General features: G+C 44.2%; 1 protein-coding gene across 1 annotated transcript in view; it reads left to right on the top strand.

Moving 5' to 3' along the window:
• The window catches only part of MAP7D2 (MAP7 domain containing 2), a 115,175-nt gene that overhangs the window by 49,787 nt on the left and 51,438 nt on the right, over positions 1 to 13,950 (top strand). Inside the window, exons 2-5 of the mRNA XM_034649450.1 lie at positions 534 to 611; positions 1,735 to 1,898; positions 8,626 to 8,737; positions 11,954 to 12,064. Of these exons, the coding sequence (XP_034505341.1) occupies positions 534 to 611; positions 1,735 to 1,898; positions 8,626 to 8,737; positions 11,954 to 12,064 (465 nt within the window). The remainder of the gene's footprint in view (positions 1 to 533; positions 612 to 1,734; positions 1,899 to 8,625; positions 8,738 to 11,953; positions 12,065 to 13,950) is intronic.

Raw genomic sequence — 13,950 nt, 5'->3', positions numbered from 1 at the left:
ATTTCTTAGTGCTTACCCAAGGAGCTTGTACGTGTCCCTCAGCAGTTGCCTCCCTTCAGAGAGTAGAATGTTGACTATCTGTGTAATAATTGTGTCCACTTTTGTGCTTCTCCTCTCCCCTGGGAGCCAGGCTTGGGGAGGCCTGGTGGGCTTTTCTGTACCCTGCCAGGCCTCCCTAGCACTTCCTGACCCCTCCAGGTCCAGTCCTGGGGACGGAGTACTAGGGAAGGGGCGTGGTTCTCCAGGATTGGCATTGGGGCTGCTACAGCACAGCTTGGTAGGTGAGTGTGGAAGCTGTGGCTGCCACCCCTCACCTCTCAGGGCCTGGCCGTGTGTTTGTGTGTGTGTGTGTGTGTGTGTGTGTGTGTGTGTGTGTGTGGTGGGGAATGGTGTATTGAGACTCCATGGATGAAGTGATGGCAATCGATGATGTATGTGTGTGGCCAGACCCAGGGTGCGGGACCAGTGGCCCCTGGCACTCAGCAGCTGGGGAAAGAGGGAAGAATTATTTTATCATATTTTATTTTTTATAGGCATGGATGGATTTTTAAGATCTGATGAGAGACAAAGACTAGCTAAAGAAAGACGAGAAGAAAGAGAAAAATGTCTTGGTAAGTTGTGTCATTTGGCTGTTTAGGTCCAAGGGAATAGAGATGTGGTGGTGTCTTTTCTGAAGATCCTTAGAAATTGATGACTGAATGGGAAGAGAGCTAGGACAATTGCTAGATGAACATGAAGCACTGGGGAGCGAATCGACACTTTGGCTCCATGTTCACAATTGTCATTTAATTCTCAAAACAATTCATTTTCTCACTTAGCAAACATTGAACCTCTGCTATGTTCTAGATACTCTGCTAGGGACTGTGGGTATGATGCTTAAGAACAAGAAACAGTCACTGCCCCCACCTCCTCAGGGACCCACTATGTGTACTCACTCAGGCTCTTTCCAGGGCATCTACAAGGGCCATCCTCTCAGAACTGAGAAAATTAGCAGTTAAGACATTTTCTGTGTTAGGATGGGAAACCCAGTTGAGAAAGGCTCTCTTTGCTCTTGCAAACTATAGACAGATAAGTACGATGTGTTCCCCACAGGGTCCTGTGAAGTAGGTAAATAGTGTTTTCCCCACTGAATTGACACAAGTGAGCTTTCAGGTTCTTCCTGATTGCCTCCTGCCAGTTGATGTATAGCTTGTTATCCCCAGAGAACCCTTCCCTGACACCGCCACGTCGATAGTCCTTAGGAAATGTCTTGAGGGGAATATCATGAGTTGGCGCCCTCACCAAGCTCAATGTCTTATGCATGGTATGTGCACCATTAACATGGTTTGTAGTGGATGTCCCCTTAGAACTCATTTCTCAGCCTAGAGTATGGCTTAGCCATCGTGATAGGTCTGACTTGCTGATAGCGGCAGTAGTTGTGGCTCCCATGTGCAGGGCCTGTTACTGTGTACTTTCCACGCACAGCCTCATTTGATCTTCACCATAATGAGATTTTGCAGACATGATGGTCCCCACTTCTCAGAAGAGGAAATCGAGACAGAGAGATGATGTGATTAGCATGCCCAGAGTCACCCTGCTAGTGGCAGAGATGCCAGAACCTTTCATCTCAATCACTGTAACCGAGAATCCCAGTGGGCTCTTTTTTTGTGTCGCTCTTGCTTCTGCATTTTGGTTAATCCAAACAGCGTAGGGTGCTCTGGTAATGACACCTGTCTTCCGCTTTTCTTCCCCCAGCTGCCCGGGAGCAGCAGATCTTGGAGAAACAGAAAAGAGCGAAACTCCAGTATGAAAAGCAAATTGAGGAGCGATGGCGGAAACTGGAAGAGCAGCGGCAGCGGGAGGACCAGAAGAGGGCAGCTGTGGAAGAGAAGAGGAAGCAGAAGCTCCGGGAAGAGGAGGTAAGGTCCTAGGACCTTCAAGCCATCGCAGCAGCTCCCATAGGGCTTGGTGCTCAAGGGATCTGAGTGGCCTGCCCAGCTCTGGGATACAAGAGAGATCTACTACTGAGTCTTCTCCCTGGTGCCTCAACGTGCCTTCTCTCTTGAGGCAAGACACTGGTATACTGAAAGCCCACTGGAATAAGAATGAAGAGACTTAATCATTCAGCTTAGGTGTTGATTTGCTGGGTGACCTTGGGCAAGCCATTCGGTCTGTCTGGGTATTTGCTTGACTTGCTTATCTCTGAAGTGAGGGGTTGAATTTGGCAGTCTCCAAGGCCTCTTCCAGACCTAACCTTCTCTGACTTTGAGACTCAGAGAGGATGGTGGATAGGGGCCTGCAGGAAGGGATGTGGGGAGAGAGGGTAACTTGGTCCTGTTATTCACAGCAAACAGTCTGCCTTCAAATACAAACATGCTAGTATATTTAAATTTTAATGCAGTTCCTTGCTTTAATCATCCTTTCTCTAAAGTTACCTTTTAAAAAAGAAACGGAATGTTATTACCACTGCAGAGTCCTTTATTACTAAACTTTGAAAATATATTTAGAAAGCATATTTGGGGTATAGATTTTCTTAACAAGCATATTTTAAGGATGTAATCATAGCCTTGTATCAGAGGATGATCATTTTTTATTCATAAGATATAATGACTCATCAGTATGAACAATATAGAGGTTTATTAATCACCAGCTCTATAGGATTCAGAGACATTTGTATAGATTTGGTATCTTTTTAAATCTCTGTATGGTTTATGACGATACATCTTTTACCCCTTCCTCTTTTTTAAATGAAAAAAACATGAACATGTGCACACGTGTACACATATGCGCATGCACACACACACACACACACACACACACACACTTAGACCTGACCCATCTTTGCCCACAAAACAGCCATTTAAATGGTGATTTCTTTGTTCCTCTTGGCAAATGAAAGTCATTGCAAGGGTCTTAGCCCCAATTCACCATTGCTGGCTGTGGCCTGACAACTGCATGGATTCATCTGCTCCCAGTGCAAATCCCAGCTCTGCTACTGGGCAGTTGGTAGCCAGGAACAAGTCACCTAGCTCCTCATAACCCTCTCACTCAGTCTCTTCAACCCAAAACAGAGGTGGTCACAGGAAATAAAGGACGTGACTTCTGTAAAAGTTCTAGCAAAGCATCTTGCACAGAGTAGTGTTCAGAAATGTTAGATTCCCTTCAGTGACTTCAGCTGAATCCTTAATGGTTGCACTTCAGGATAATTTTCTGTTTGCTTTGTGTGCTTCCTTTCACTCCTAACATGGATGATAATGGGGAATGAGGAATAATGCCTGACCTTTGTCACTACACATACAAGCCGAGGTGGCTTCCCTCTTCTCCCCAGATAGAGCAGGGCAGGGCTGAGAGTCTGGGCCTCCTGTGGTTGTGTAGCAACGCAAGGAGACAGCAGCCTTCCTCTGCCACCACTCCCACCTTCAGGGCCCCCAGAGTCCCAGGTGGAGCTTAGGGACTTTCCTCACACCTGCCAGCCTGTTAACCACCTCAGTGTCAGCAGTCTGCTAGTGCTGAGGCCTGTTTGGCATTCTTGTGGGTGATCTTTGGAGAGGATGGGTGGGTCTACACTGCAGGGGCCCCTTTCCAAAGGAAAACCCTCATTTGCATTTGCCCCCATGGTTCGCTGGAAACCTTTGGCAGGGCTACTGACTGCTTGGCACATGGCTGCGTAGATTCTCCAATCTTTTCTTGTTCTTCTTGTCATGTTCTGTCTCTGTCAATCAGAGAAAAGCCTCTGCAGGAATGGCTCATTCCATTGCAGCCCATTTTGCTTCTGTAGCTTATTAGAAATTGTTTGGGTTGCCCGCCAAGTCCTGCCTCTCTGGGGCTGATACTAGGAGACCATAAAAGACCTATTGATTCCACACCTCCCTCCTGGCCCTGTCCTGGTTCCATATCCTTAGAGTTGCCGTGATGTTGCTTTTGGTAACTCCTCACATCTGTGTGGGTGAGCCCCAGACTTGACCAGGAGGCTTCCTGTCTGCTAGTACGGAAATGGGCACCACACTCAGCCGGGCTTCCAGAGGTCTTGAGGACTGGGAGGGCTGGAGGCTGGTCAGGCCTGTCCTGGGGAAGGGGATATCCAGTGTCCACTTGAGATACTGACCTTGAGCTTATTTTCTCGCTGAAGGCTGCTTTCTCCTCAAGGTGGGTTCTTCTGATCCCTGCGTGCTTCAGTCAGGGCTGACAACACAATGTCCTCATCCATTCTCCCCTTGGGGGAATATAGGTTCCTGACTAGAGGCCCTGAGAAATGGGATTTGGTGAAGCCAACTCTGTGTTCCTCATGCTAAATGGATAACCAGGAAAGGCCTCTTTCAAAGAGTAGCTTCATCTCCTACTTCTCAAACTCTTATTGTTTGGTACCTAACAAAACCCACCAGGCTGAGTATAAAAAGGAGAAATTTCTAAACTCACCTAAACGAAAAGTTCACTAAACTGAGAGCTAGCTGGTATCAGAGGGCATTGGCTGGCATGGGTCCATGGTGACTATGTGGCCTTCTGGCCAGATGTAGATGTCTGTTTGTAAAGAGAAAGACCTTCTGCAGAGCCCTACTGAAAACCCCTTGGGAGCTTGTCCCCATACTGTTTTCCCAAAAACACGTGTAGTCAGGGCAGTGGAAAAGGCACAGCCAGCTCTCCACCCCTGCCAGAGATGGCTGTCTGGGTCATCAACAGTGCCTAAGCTGTGCCCTGCTGGAGGCCTTTTATACTCCTTGGCCAGCTCTGTGAGTCATCTTGGTCTTCGTTCTTTTCCTCTGAGTTCATCCAGGCATATCTAGGGCCAGAGCTGAAGGGGTCAAGGGTGAGGTCCCCTCATTCCTTCCTCCCACTAAGCTGTACCCAATAGAGGACATTCTAAGGAGAAGAATCTGCCTTGCCCTTTCCCCATCCTCTGTTGATCATCTGATGATACTCAGGAGGAGGAGAATTTGGCAGGAATTTCGGTATGCAGTACGCAGCTCTAACATTTATTAATACTGTTCTTCTGGTGTGATTGAACTTTCTTGCATGCTCTGTCATGCTCACCCTTTCCTCTAACCAGTGGTTCTCACAGTGAGTTCCAGGACCAGCAGCATCCACATTGCCTGGGAACTTGTTAGAAATGCAAATTCTTCGCAGATACCATCCCAGATCTGTAGAATCAGAAACTCTGCATGTGGGGCCCAGCAATGGGTGTTTTAACAAGCCCTCCAGAGGATTCCGAGGCAAACTCACTCAAGTTTGAGAATCACTGCTTTAAACTATCCTGTTAATAATTTTCCTTTACAAATTTGGGTTCAGTTTTATTGGTTAAGGACTTATTATGCTAGTCATTGTCTTGTAGACTTGAGGGATCTGATGATACAGATAATGTCAGCCCCATTTTTTAAAAGATTTTATTTATTCATTTATTTGAGAGAAAGAGCATGCTTCTGAGCGTGAGCAGGCTGAGGGACAGTGGGAAATGGAAAGGGAAAGAATCTCAAGCAGACTCCACACTTAACACTGAGCACGGAGCCTGACACAGGGCTCAATCCCACGACCCTGAGATCATGACCTGAACTGAAGCCGAAACCAGGAGTCAGACATTTAACTGACTGAGCCACCCAGGTGCCCTCATCCCCGTTCCATCAAATGAAGTAACAGAAAAATTCCCTCCCTGCCCGCCCCCACACACAGAGTAATAGGGACTTATATAGGACTAACCTCTAACAAGAGTGAAGTGGACCTGTTTTGTTTTTTTTTTAAGATTTTATTTATTTACTTGAGAGAGGGAGAGAGAGAGAGAGAGAGAGAGAGTGAGCGAGCACAAGCAGGGGGAGGGGCAGAGGGAAAAGCAGACTCCCTGCTGAGGACCCAGGACCCTGAGATATGACCTGAGCCAAAGGCAAGCACATAACCGACTGAACCACCCAGGCGCCCCTGGACCAGTTTTGTTTTTGACATGTTTGAATCACCCTGTTCTGATGATTTTGGGTTCCATAAGTCTCCTTACCATAGAGCTTGGTTACCACCTATTTTTCATCACCTCTCCAAAAGTGGGTGACACAGAGTGATTGTGTCCTCTCTCAGGGATAGCTTCATTTTCATAAGCCTGCTTATGATTCAAAGGAATGTATCTCTAACAGTGGAATTTGGAGCAGCTCAGTGGGTTGGAGTTAGATGGTAGAAGGTTTGTTTTGTTTTGTTTTAAGGTAACTGAACAGTCCAGTGGTAGGTCTGGATTTGGGTGAGCATTCTCTTATAATTATACCCCTATACAGTTGCTCAGTGGCAAGTCTCGGTGTTATTTGTTGTCATTGGTCTCCTAATAAATGAAGGACTGTCTTGTGAGGTCCTTTGGCATGTAGGAAATCTCCCATAACCCACTCAATACTAAATTCACTCTGAGGTAAAAGGTTTCAACACTTAAATGAGGTCATTGGTTAAATACTTTATGTTAAATCCAAATAATGAAATACCTTTCAGTCCCAATCTCAAGCGACTGTACTTCAAGTATTCAATAGTCAAAAAGTTCTAGTCCCTCCAATGCAAGTTGGTACAGCCACTATGGAAAACAGTGTGGAGGTCCCTTAAAAAGTTAAAAATTGAACTACCCTAATGACCCAGCCATTGCACTACTGGGTGTTTACCCCAAAGATACAGACGTAGTAAAGAGAAGGGCCATATGCACCCCAATGTTCATAGCTGCATTGTCCACAATAGCCAAATCATGGAAGGAGCCGAGATGCCCTTCAACAGATGACTGGATTAAGAAGCTGTGGTCCATATATACAATGGAATATTACTCAGCTATCAGAAAGAACGAATTCTCAACATTTGCTGCAACATGGACGGCACTGGAGGAGATAATGCTAAGTGAAATAAGTCAAGCAGAGAAAGACAATTATCATATGATTTCTCTCATCTATGGAACATAAGAACTAGGATGATCGGTAGGGGAAGAAAGGGATAAAGAAAAGGGGGGTAATCAGAAGGGGGAATGAAACATGAGAGACTATGGACTATGAGAAACAAACTGAAGACTTCAGAGGGGAGGGGGTGGGGGAATGGGATAGACTGGTGATGGGTAGTAAGGAGGGCACGTATTGCATGGTGCACTGGGTGTTATACGCAACTAATGAAGCATCAAACTTTACATCGGAATCTGGGGATGTACTGTATGGTGATTAACATAATATAATAAAATAAAATTAAAAAAAAAAAAGTTCTAGTCCCTCCAAACCGCCAACTTTTCTTGGGTAGGCCCAGGCGGTTGGCTGTCAGAATTTAATGGGCCAGGGTCATAAGGACAGGAGTTTGCTAGGAAATGCACATTCATGATTGTAGAGTCTTAGCCAAAAACCAGAGCAAATAAAAATCTGAGATTCACAGGAGAGAAAAAAAAAATCCCCTTTCTCCTCAGAGGTCCCTGGAGAGGCCATCTCTTAGCAAAGTGCTATTCAGGGAAAAATTATGCAGAAGCCGAGATGTGGATAATGCTCATCCCATCCCTCTGGTATAGACAAAAGGGATGCAGATACCCCCTAAGTGACCTTTCTGTGTTTCTAGTAAGTGAAATAAAGGAACCTTTCCCTGATTCTTAAGTCATGGTTATGTAGTTGGTGCTGCCCTAAATTAATTTTGTTTGCTTTTTATTCAAGCCATGAGAAAATAGTTATCTTTTTGTTTTGGAGTTGGGCTAGGTTGACCCCATTTCCTTGAGCACCTCAGGGTTGGGTTTTATGAAGCAAAAGGGCGTCAGCATGTACCTGTTTACCTTGTTTCAGGCCTTGTCCAGTAGAGGCACAGAGAGGATTTGGTATTTGCAGTGTCATTGGGGTGGTGGGGAATGCAAAATTAGAACAGCTTCACTCCAGTGCCAAGGAAATATTTGCCAGCATTCAGACACAAGTTTATGAAAATAACACTTTGGTTAACACAGGAGAGTGCTTTTAATAAATGCTCTGGTAAGGGAGAAGACTGGTTGTTGTTGTTTTCTCTTCTGGCTAAAAACTGTTTAGTTCCTCCTCCCCTCCTCCGATCTAACTCTTGAGAATGCATAGATGCTTTATTTTATGGCTAGAAGGTTCTCTACTCTTGTCTCTTTTAAATTTTGAAATATGCAGCATTATCCCCAGAATACTATGTAACAGGAAAATGTTACAATGTAGAAAACAATTGATTCCCCCTTAAGAAGTTCTAAGATGAAAATGAGGCTTGGTAAAATAGATCTCAAAGCTATGTATTACCCCAAAAAGTTATGCTTAGGGCTATAGAAATTCAAATTAGATTTCAATTTAAATTTTCTCAAATCAGAATGCTTTATGCTTTTCTAATAGAGAGAATGCCTTTGGTTCCAGAACACAATTCCAGTTCTACTCAATGAGGCAAAATGGTACTCGAGACAGGCCTGAAGGAGTTAATGCTTGTCTGGCATTATTCTTAAACAAATCAAGGCCTGGCTGCTGCAGCAGCCCGTCCCCTGGGGCTGGAAGCCAGCACTAGCTGCATTGTTTACTCTCCACCCACTAAGATCTCGCTAGTGTGGTGGAGAGCACGTGTGCCTGGGTTTTGGATGCTGAGCATTGAGAGCCCCATTTGGTGACTCACTCTGGGCACGGAAGCACAGCGGCACAGTGGGGCTGGGTGGTTATGTTACTCTCCCTTGTGTGAACTGGGCAGGAGCGGCTGGAGGCAATGATGCGCCGGTCCCTGGAGCGCACACAGCAACTGGAGCTGAAGAAGAAATGCTCGTGGGGAGCTTCACTGGCCACCGGGCCTGGAGGTCGTGATGGTGAGTATATGGCTGTCCCTGCATTGCAGGGCCCCAGTGGGAGATCATGGGGCAGACAGCACATTGTGAGCACGGGCTGGTGCCCACTGGATCTGGGCATGCTTTGTAGTCATCTGCAGATACCTTTTCTCAGATGTGATGCCACGCTTCCTGTGTATGCGTTTCTCATGAAGGGAGTCTGTACATTCTTTTTGCTGGCAAACAGCAGTTGACACAGTGACTGGGCTTTAAGGGAAAGCAAAAGAAAAGCAAAGAAAATGAATGCAGAGCCTGGTTAACCAGATGCACCTAGCTAGCCTAGCGATAATCTGATTTCAGGGAAGGTCAAATGGCAGTAGATTAAGTCACTGCTGTACCATGGCCCCAAAGGGCTGAGCAGCGTTTACCCTCCAAAAGGGGCTGGGGTTTTTCCCTACTCATTATTCATTTTTGTTGCTCTTTCAGTTTTGTTTCAAGGTGACTTATTTATTTCATTTTCCAGATCATACTCATCTTTAAATTTTCAAGTATTTAATATGTGGACTGTTAACTAGTCTCTGGGTGGCCTTTCTCTCTCTTCAGTATCTTCGTTTCTGTGATCTTGTCATTCTGTTACATAGGAGTTGTATGCTAGCTCTTAGAACAGATGGGTTCTGTGTGTAGTACAGTTTTTTGACTTTGCTGTATTGTGCTTTTAACCTTTTGTCAGTGAATATACTTCATTTTTTTCTTTTTGAGAAGTCAATAACCCATTTCAGCTACTCTTTCTAATTACCTAATTAGAAACTAAAGTCAACCAGAAATTGGGACTTTTCTCTTTTACCTCTCTTTGCTCTGATTTTTTGCTGTGTAGGTGAATCAGAAAATACCCCACCCCCTCCTCTAGGTTTAGCAGCCAGCACCCTCCCTCCGGACCCAGGGACCACTGCCACCGCTGCCGAGTCCACCAACGGTATATCTGAGCTTCACCGTGCCATGGCGTTTTGTGATGACTGTTCTGATCATTCCCCTCCATCACTGTGTCTGTCTCAAGTGCTTTTACAACTGATTTCTTAGACTGACCCCTTAGAACTTTTTTTTATAGAAATGTGAATGATGTGCCTATATTCCTTTGTTCTTCTGTCATCATGGAGGTGTGCATGCCTTACACCCTAGTGCCCTAGAGACATTTCATCCTTAGCTCACTAAATTCTGCCTTGAAAATCTTGTCAGTGTCTGACTTTTGTGCATTTAGATCTTCAACACTCTCATTAATTTTTGGTTTTGGGCATTGTGTAGTAGGGTGTTTGAGTCACTTCTGATGACCAAAAACCTATACTCTTAGAGAGTTCTGGGTATTAATGTGATGGATTCCTGGAAGAGGTGTTTGAGATAAAGTGGTAGGGAGTTTATCGGTACTAACACTGGGAATACAAACAAGGAGATAAGTTTGCTTTGTTCTTGATTTTCTCTCTCTAATAGGCTCTTTGTTTTTGGATTCAGGCCTGGGAATTTCTTAGGGTCTAGAACAAGAGTGGAATTAGTAAAACTTTTCTCCCAGTTAATAAAGATTTTAGAAATTCAATCTGTCTGTGGCTGGCAAAGAAAAAACAAGATGTAAAAGGGATGCAGTATTTACCAGCAGTACAGGTCAAATTACAGCAGTAGGAATAAATATCTCTGGTTTCCAGCATTCCTTAGACAGAGAAAAATCCTTATTGGTGTTGCTGAGTAGCAGAGAATTTGCTCCGTGGGCCCGATTAGCTGTAGTGTGGTGCTGGTCTTCCCCGAAAAGAGAGGTGCAGTAATAGATTACCCCTTGGGAATCACACCCAGGGCTTGGGGCCAGGGTGAGGCAATCAAAGTACTTGACTTGGGCATACAATTTAAGGGAAGACCTTATCAAGATGAAATAATATTTGAATAAATCAAAATTAATGCAGAACAATCCATGATGAACAAAGTACCAAATTTCCAAAGACAAGTACCATACTGAGCCAGCCATATTGGAGCATGGGACAAAAAGGAGAGATGTGTACCCCTTTACACATAGTTTTATGTAACTTCTACTGGTGAATTTTTTTTTTTTGGTAAAGTAGAAAAAATGCTGAAAAATTGAGTAGGTAAATTAAAACTCACATCATTTTAAATTTAAATATTTTATTTATACCAAAATAGAATTTATTGTAATTTCGCTTCAGCTTAAGAGAATTAAAATTTATCTAAGATTGTCACTTGGTCAGGGGCGCCTGGGTGGCGCAGTCGTTAAGCGTCTGCCGGCTCAGGGCGTGATCCCAGAGCCCCACATCAGGTTCCTCTGCTGGGAGCCTGCTTCTTCCTTTCCCACTCCCCCTGCCTGTGTTCCCTCTCTCGCTGACTGTCTCTCTCTCTGTCAAATAAGTAAATAAAATCTTAAAAAAAAAAGATTGTCACTTGGTCAGGACATATTGTAAAACACAGCAAATTTCTCATTTGGAAACAAGATGAGAGGAATAGATTTTGAACATAATTAGTGATGAGTTTGCTTCCTTTAAAGCCAAGGGTGCACATCTTTCCTTTTGCTTGAGGCTTTGATATGGCTTGACAGGGCATTATCAGCACCTTTTAATTTGCTGTGATGGTTTAATTGATAAACCAATCTAAAATAATGGCTGGAAATTAAGAATACCAAACGCAGGACCACCTGTTAAAATTCTAACCATAAATAGTCACAGCATTAAAAAAAGGGCTATTGTGATCCCGTCTCTTGAGAGGAGAAAGAAATCAACTGCTAAAAGTTGTTCTGCTTCAAATACAGCTACTTGGCATATCATATTACTTCTTTCTCCACCCTGAGCCGGTAGATAACCTCAGAAAAAGTCTGCTTTCAGCTCACCCAGCCTCAGACCATAGAACATTTTCCAGTGGTGATTTGTCTCTGGGTCCATATTGGTTTTGTTTTTGTGTAGTCTGAATATGCTTAAAAGTCCCTGGACACGGGAAATGATTTACCAGTGGGATTAGCATGGCTTTAGTTGAACAGTTGAGTGAGGCTGAATATTTGAAATTGAAGAGAAGATCTTGCTGAATCAGACTGATGGCTGCCGTGGCCTGGGCATTTCCAGATAGGCTAAGTGCATAGCAGGATGATGGAAGCCATGTGCTGGGCCACAGCAGTTTAGGAGGCGTGTGGATGAGGACAGGAAAAACACTTTGGGATATATGTTTTTCAGTCTATAGTGGTGTGAATACCAATGTCTTTAATGCGTTTCTCTGCAGCATGTGACAAACTTTCAACATCAACCATGAATTTGCCAAAGCAGATGGAGCCTCCCATGAGTAAGCGCCTGTCTTCATCCACCGTGGCAATATCCTATTCCCCAGACCGAGGCAAGTGAACGTGTAGACCTGGTCTCTGTGGTTTTCTTCTTTCTAGTGTGAGCGTCTTAATATCAGTCTTTGTGAGAGCCCCTCTTGAGCCTTCTGCAAATGCCTCAATTATTTGCATTCAGCCTTGTGGTCTGAATGTGGGAGCCCCAGGGCCTCACTTAATGGGACTTTGGAAAGTGGCATCACTCTTTAGAGCCAGTTTGTTGTTGAATAGGTATAGGAATTAATGCTATTCTTTCAGTCTGAAAGAGATTATTCCATTTTCCACAGTGCAAGTAGGAGTTAGCCTGCCCTAGAATTAATTGACCAGTGGGCAGATATGACTGTTAAAAAAGTANTTTTTTTTTTAAGATTTTATTTATTTACTTGAGAGAGGGAGAGAGAGAGAGAGAGAGAGAGAGTGAGCGAGCACAAGCAGGGGGAGGGGCAGAGGGAAAAGCAGACTCCCTGCTGAGGACCCAGGACCCTGAGATATGACCTGAGCCAAAGGCAAGCACATAACCGACTGAACCACCCAGGCGCCCCTGGACCAGTTTTGTTTTTGACATGTTTGAATCACCCTGTTCTGATGATTTTGGGTTCCATAAGTCTCCTTACCATAGAGCTTGGTTACCACCTATTTTTCATCACCTCTCCAAAAGTGGGTGACACAGAGTGATTGTGTCCTCTCTCAGGGATAGCTTCATTTTCATAAGCCTGCTTATGATTCAAAGGAATGTATCTCTAACAGTGGAATTTGGAGCAGCTCAGTGGGTTGGAGTTAGATGGTAGAAGGTTTGTTTTGTTTTGTTTTAAGGTAACTGAACAGTCCAGTGGTAGGTCTGGATTTGGGTGAGCATTCTCTTATAATTATACCCCTATACAGTTGCTCAGTGGCAAGTCTCGGTGTTATTTGTTGTCATTGGTCTCCTAATAAATGAAGGACTGTCTTGTGAGGTCCTTTGGCATGTAGGAAATCTCCCATAACCCACTCAATACTAAATTCACTCTGAGGTAAAAGGTTTCAACACTTAAATGAGGTCATTGGTTAAATACTTTATGTTAAATCCAAATAATGAAATACCTTTCAGTCCCAATCTCAAGCGACTGTACTTCAAGTATTCAATAGTCAAAAAGTTCTAGTCCCTCCAATGCAAGTTGGTACAGCCACTATGGAAAACAGTGTGGAGGTCCCTTAAAAAGTTAAAAATTGAACTACCCTATGACCCAGCCATTGCACTACTGGGTGTTTACCCCAAAGATACAGACGTAGTAAAGAGAAGGGCCATATGCACCCCAATGTTCATAGCTGCATTGTCCACAATAGCCAAATCATGGAAGGAGCCGAGATGCCCTTCAACAGATGACTGGATTAAGAAGCTGTGGTCCATATATACAATGGAATATTACTCAGCTATCAGAAAGAACGAATTCTCAACATTTGCTGCAACATGGACGGCACTGGAGGAGATAATGCTAAGTGAAATAAGTCAAGCAGAGAAAGACAATTATCATATGATTTCTCTCATCTATGGAACATAAGAACTAGGATGATCGGTAGGGGAAGAAAGGGATAAAGAAAAGGGGGGTAATCAGAAGGGGGAATGAAACATGAGAGACTATGGACTATGAGAAACAAACTGAAGACTTCAGAGGGGAGGGGGTGGGGGAATGGGATAGACTGGTGATGGGTAGTAAGGAGGGCACGTATTGCATGGTGCACTGGGTGTTATACGCAACTAATGAAGCATCAAACTTTACATCGGAATCTGGGGATGTACTGTATGGTGATTAACATAATATAATAAAATAAAATTAAAAAAAAAAAAGTTCTAGTCCCTCCAAACCGCCAACTTTTCTTGGGTAGGCCCAGGCGGTTGGCTGTCAGAATTTAATGGGCCAGGGTC

Source organism: Ailuropoda melanoleuca, chromosome X, assembly GCF_002007445.2.
Source record: "Ailuropoda melanoleuca isolate Jingjing chromosome X, ASM200744v2, whole genome shotgun sequence".
NCBI classification, from domain to species: Eukaryota; Metazoa; Chordata; class Mammalia; order Carnivora; family Ursidae; genus Ailuropoda; species Ailuropoda melanoleuca.
The sequence above is the reverse complement of the archived record's forward strand: the minus strand, read 5'-3'. Positions and strand labels throughout refer to the sequence as shown.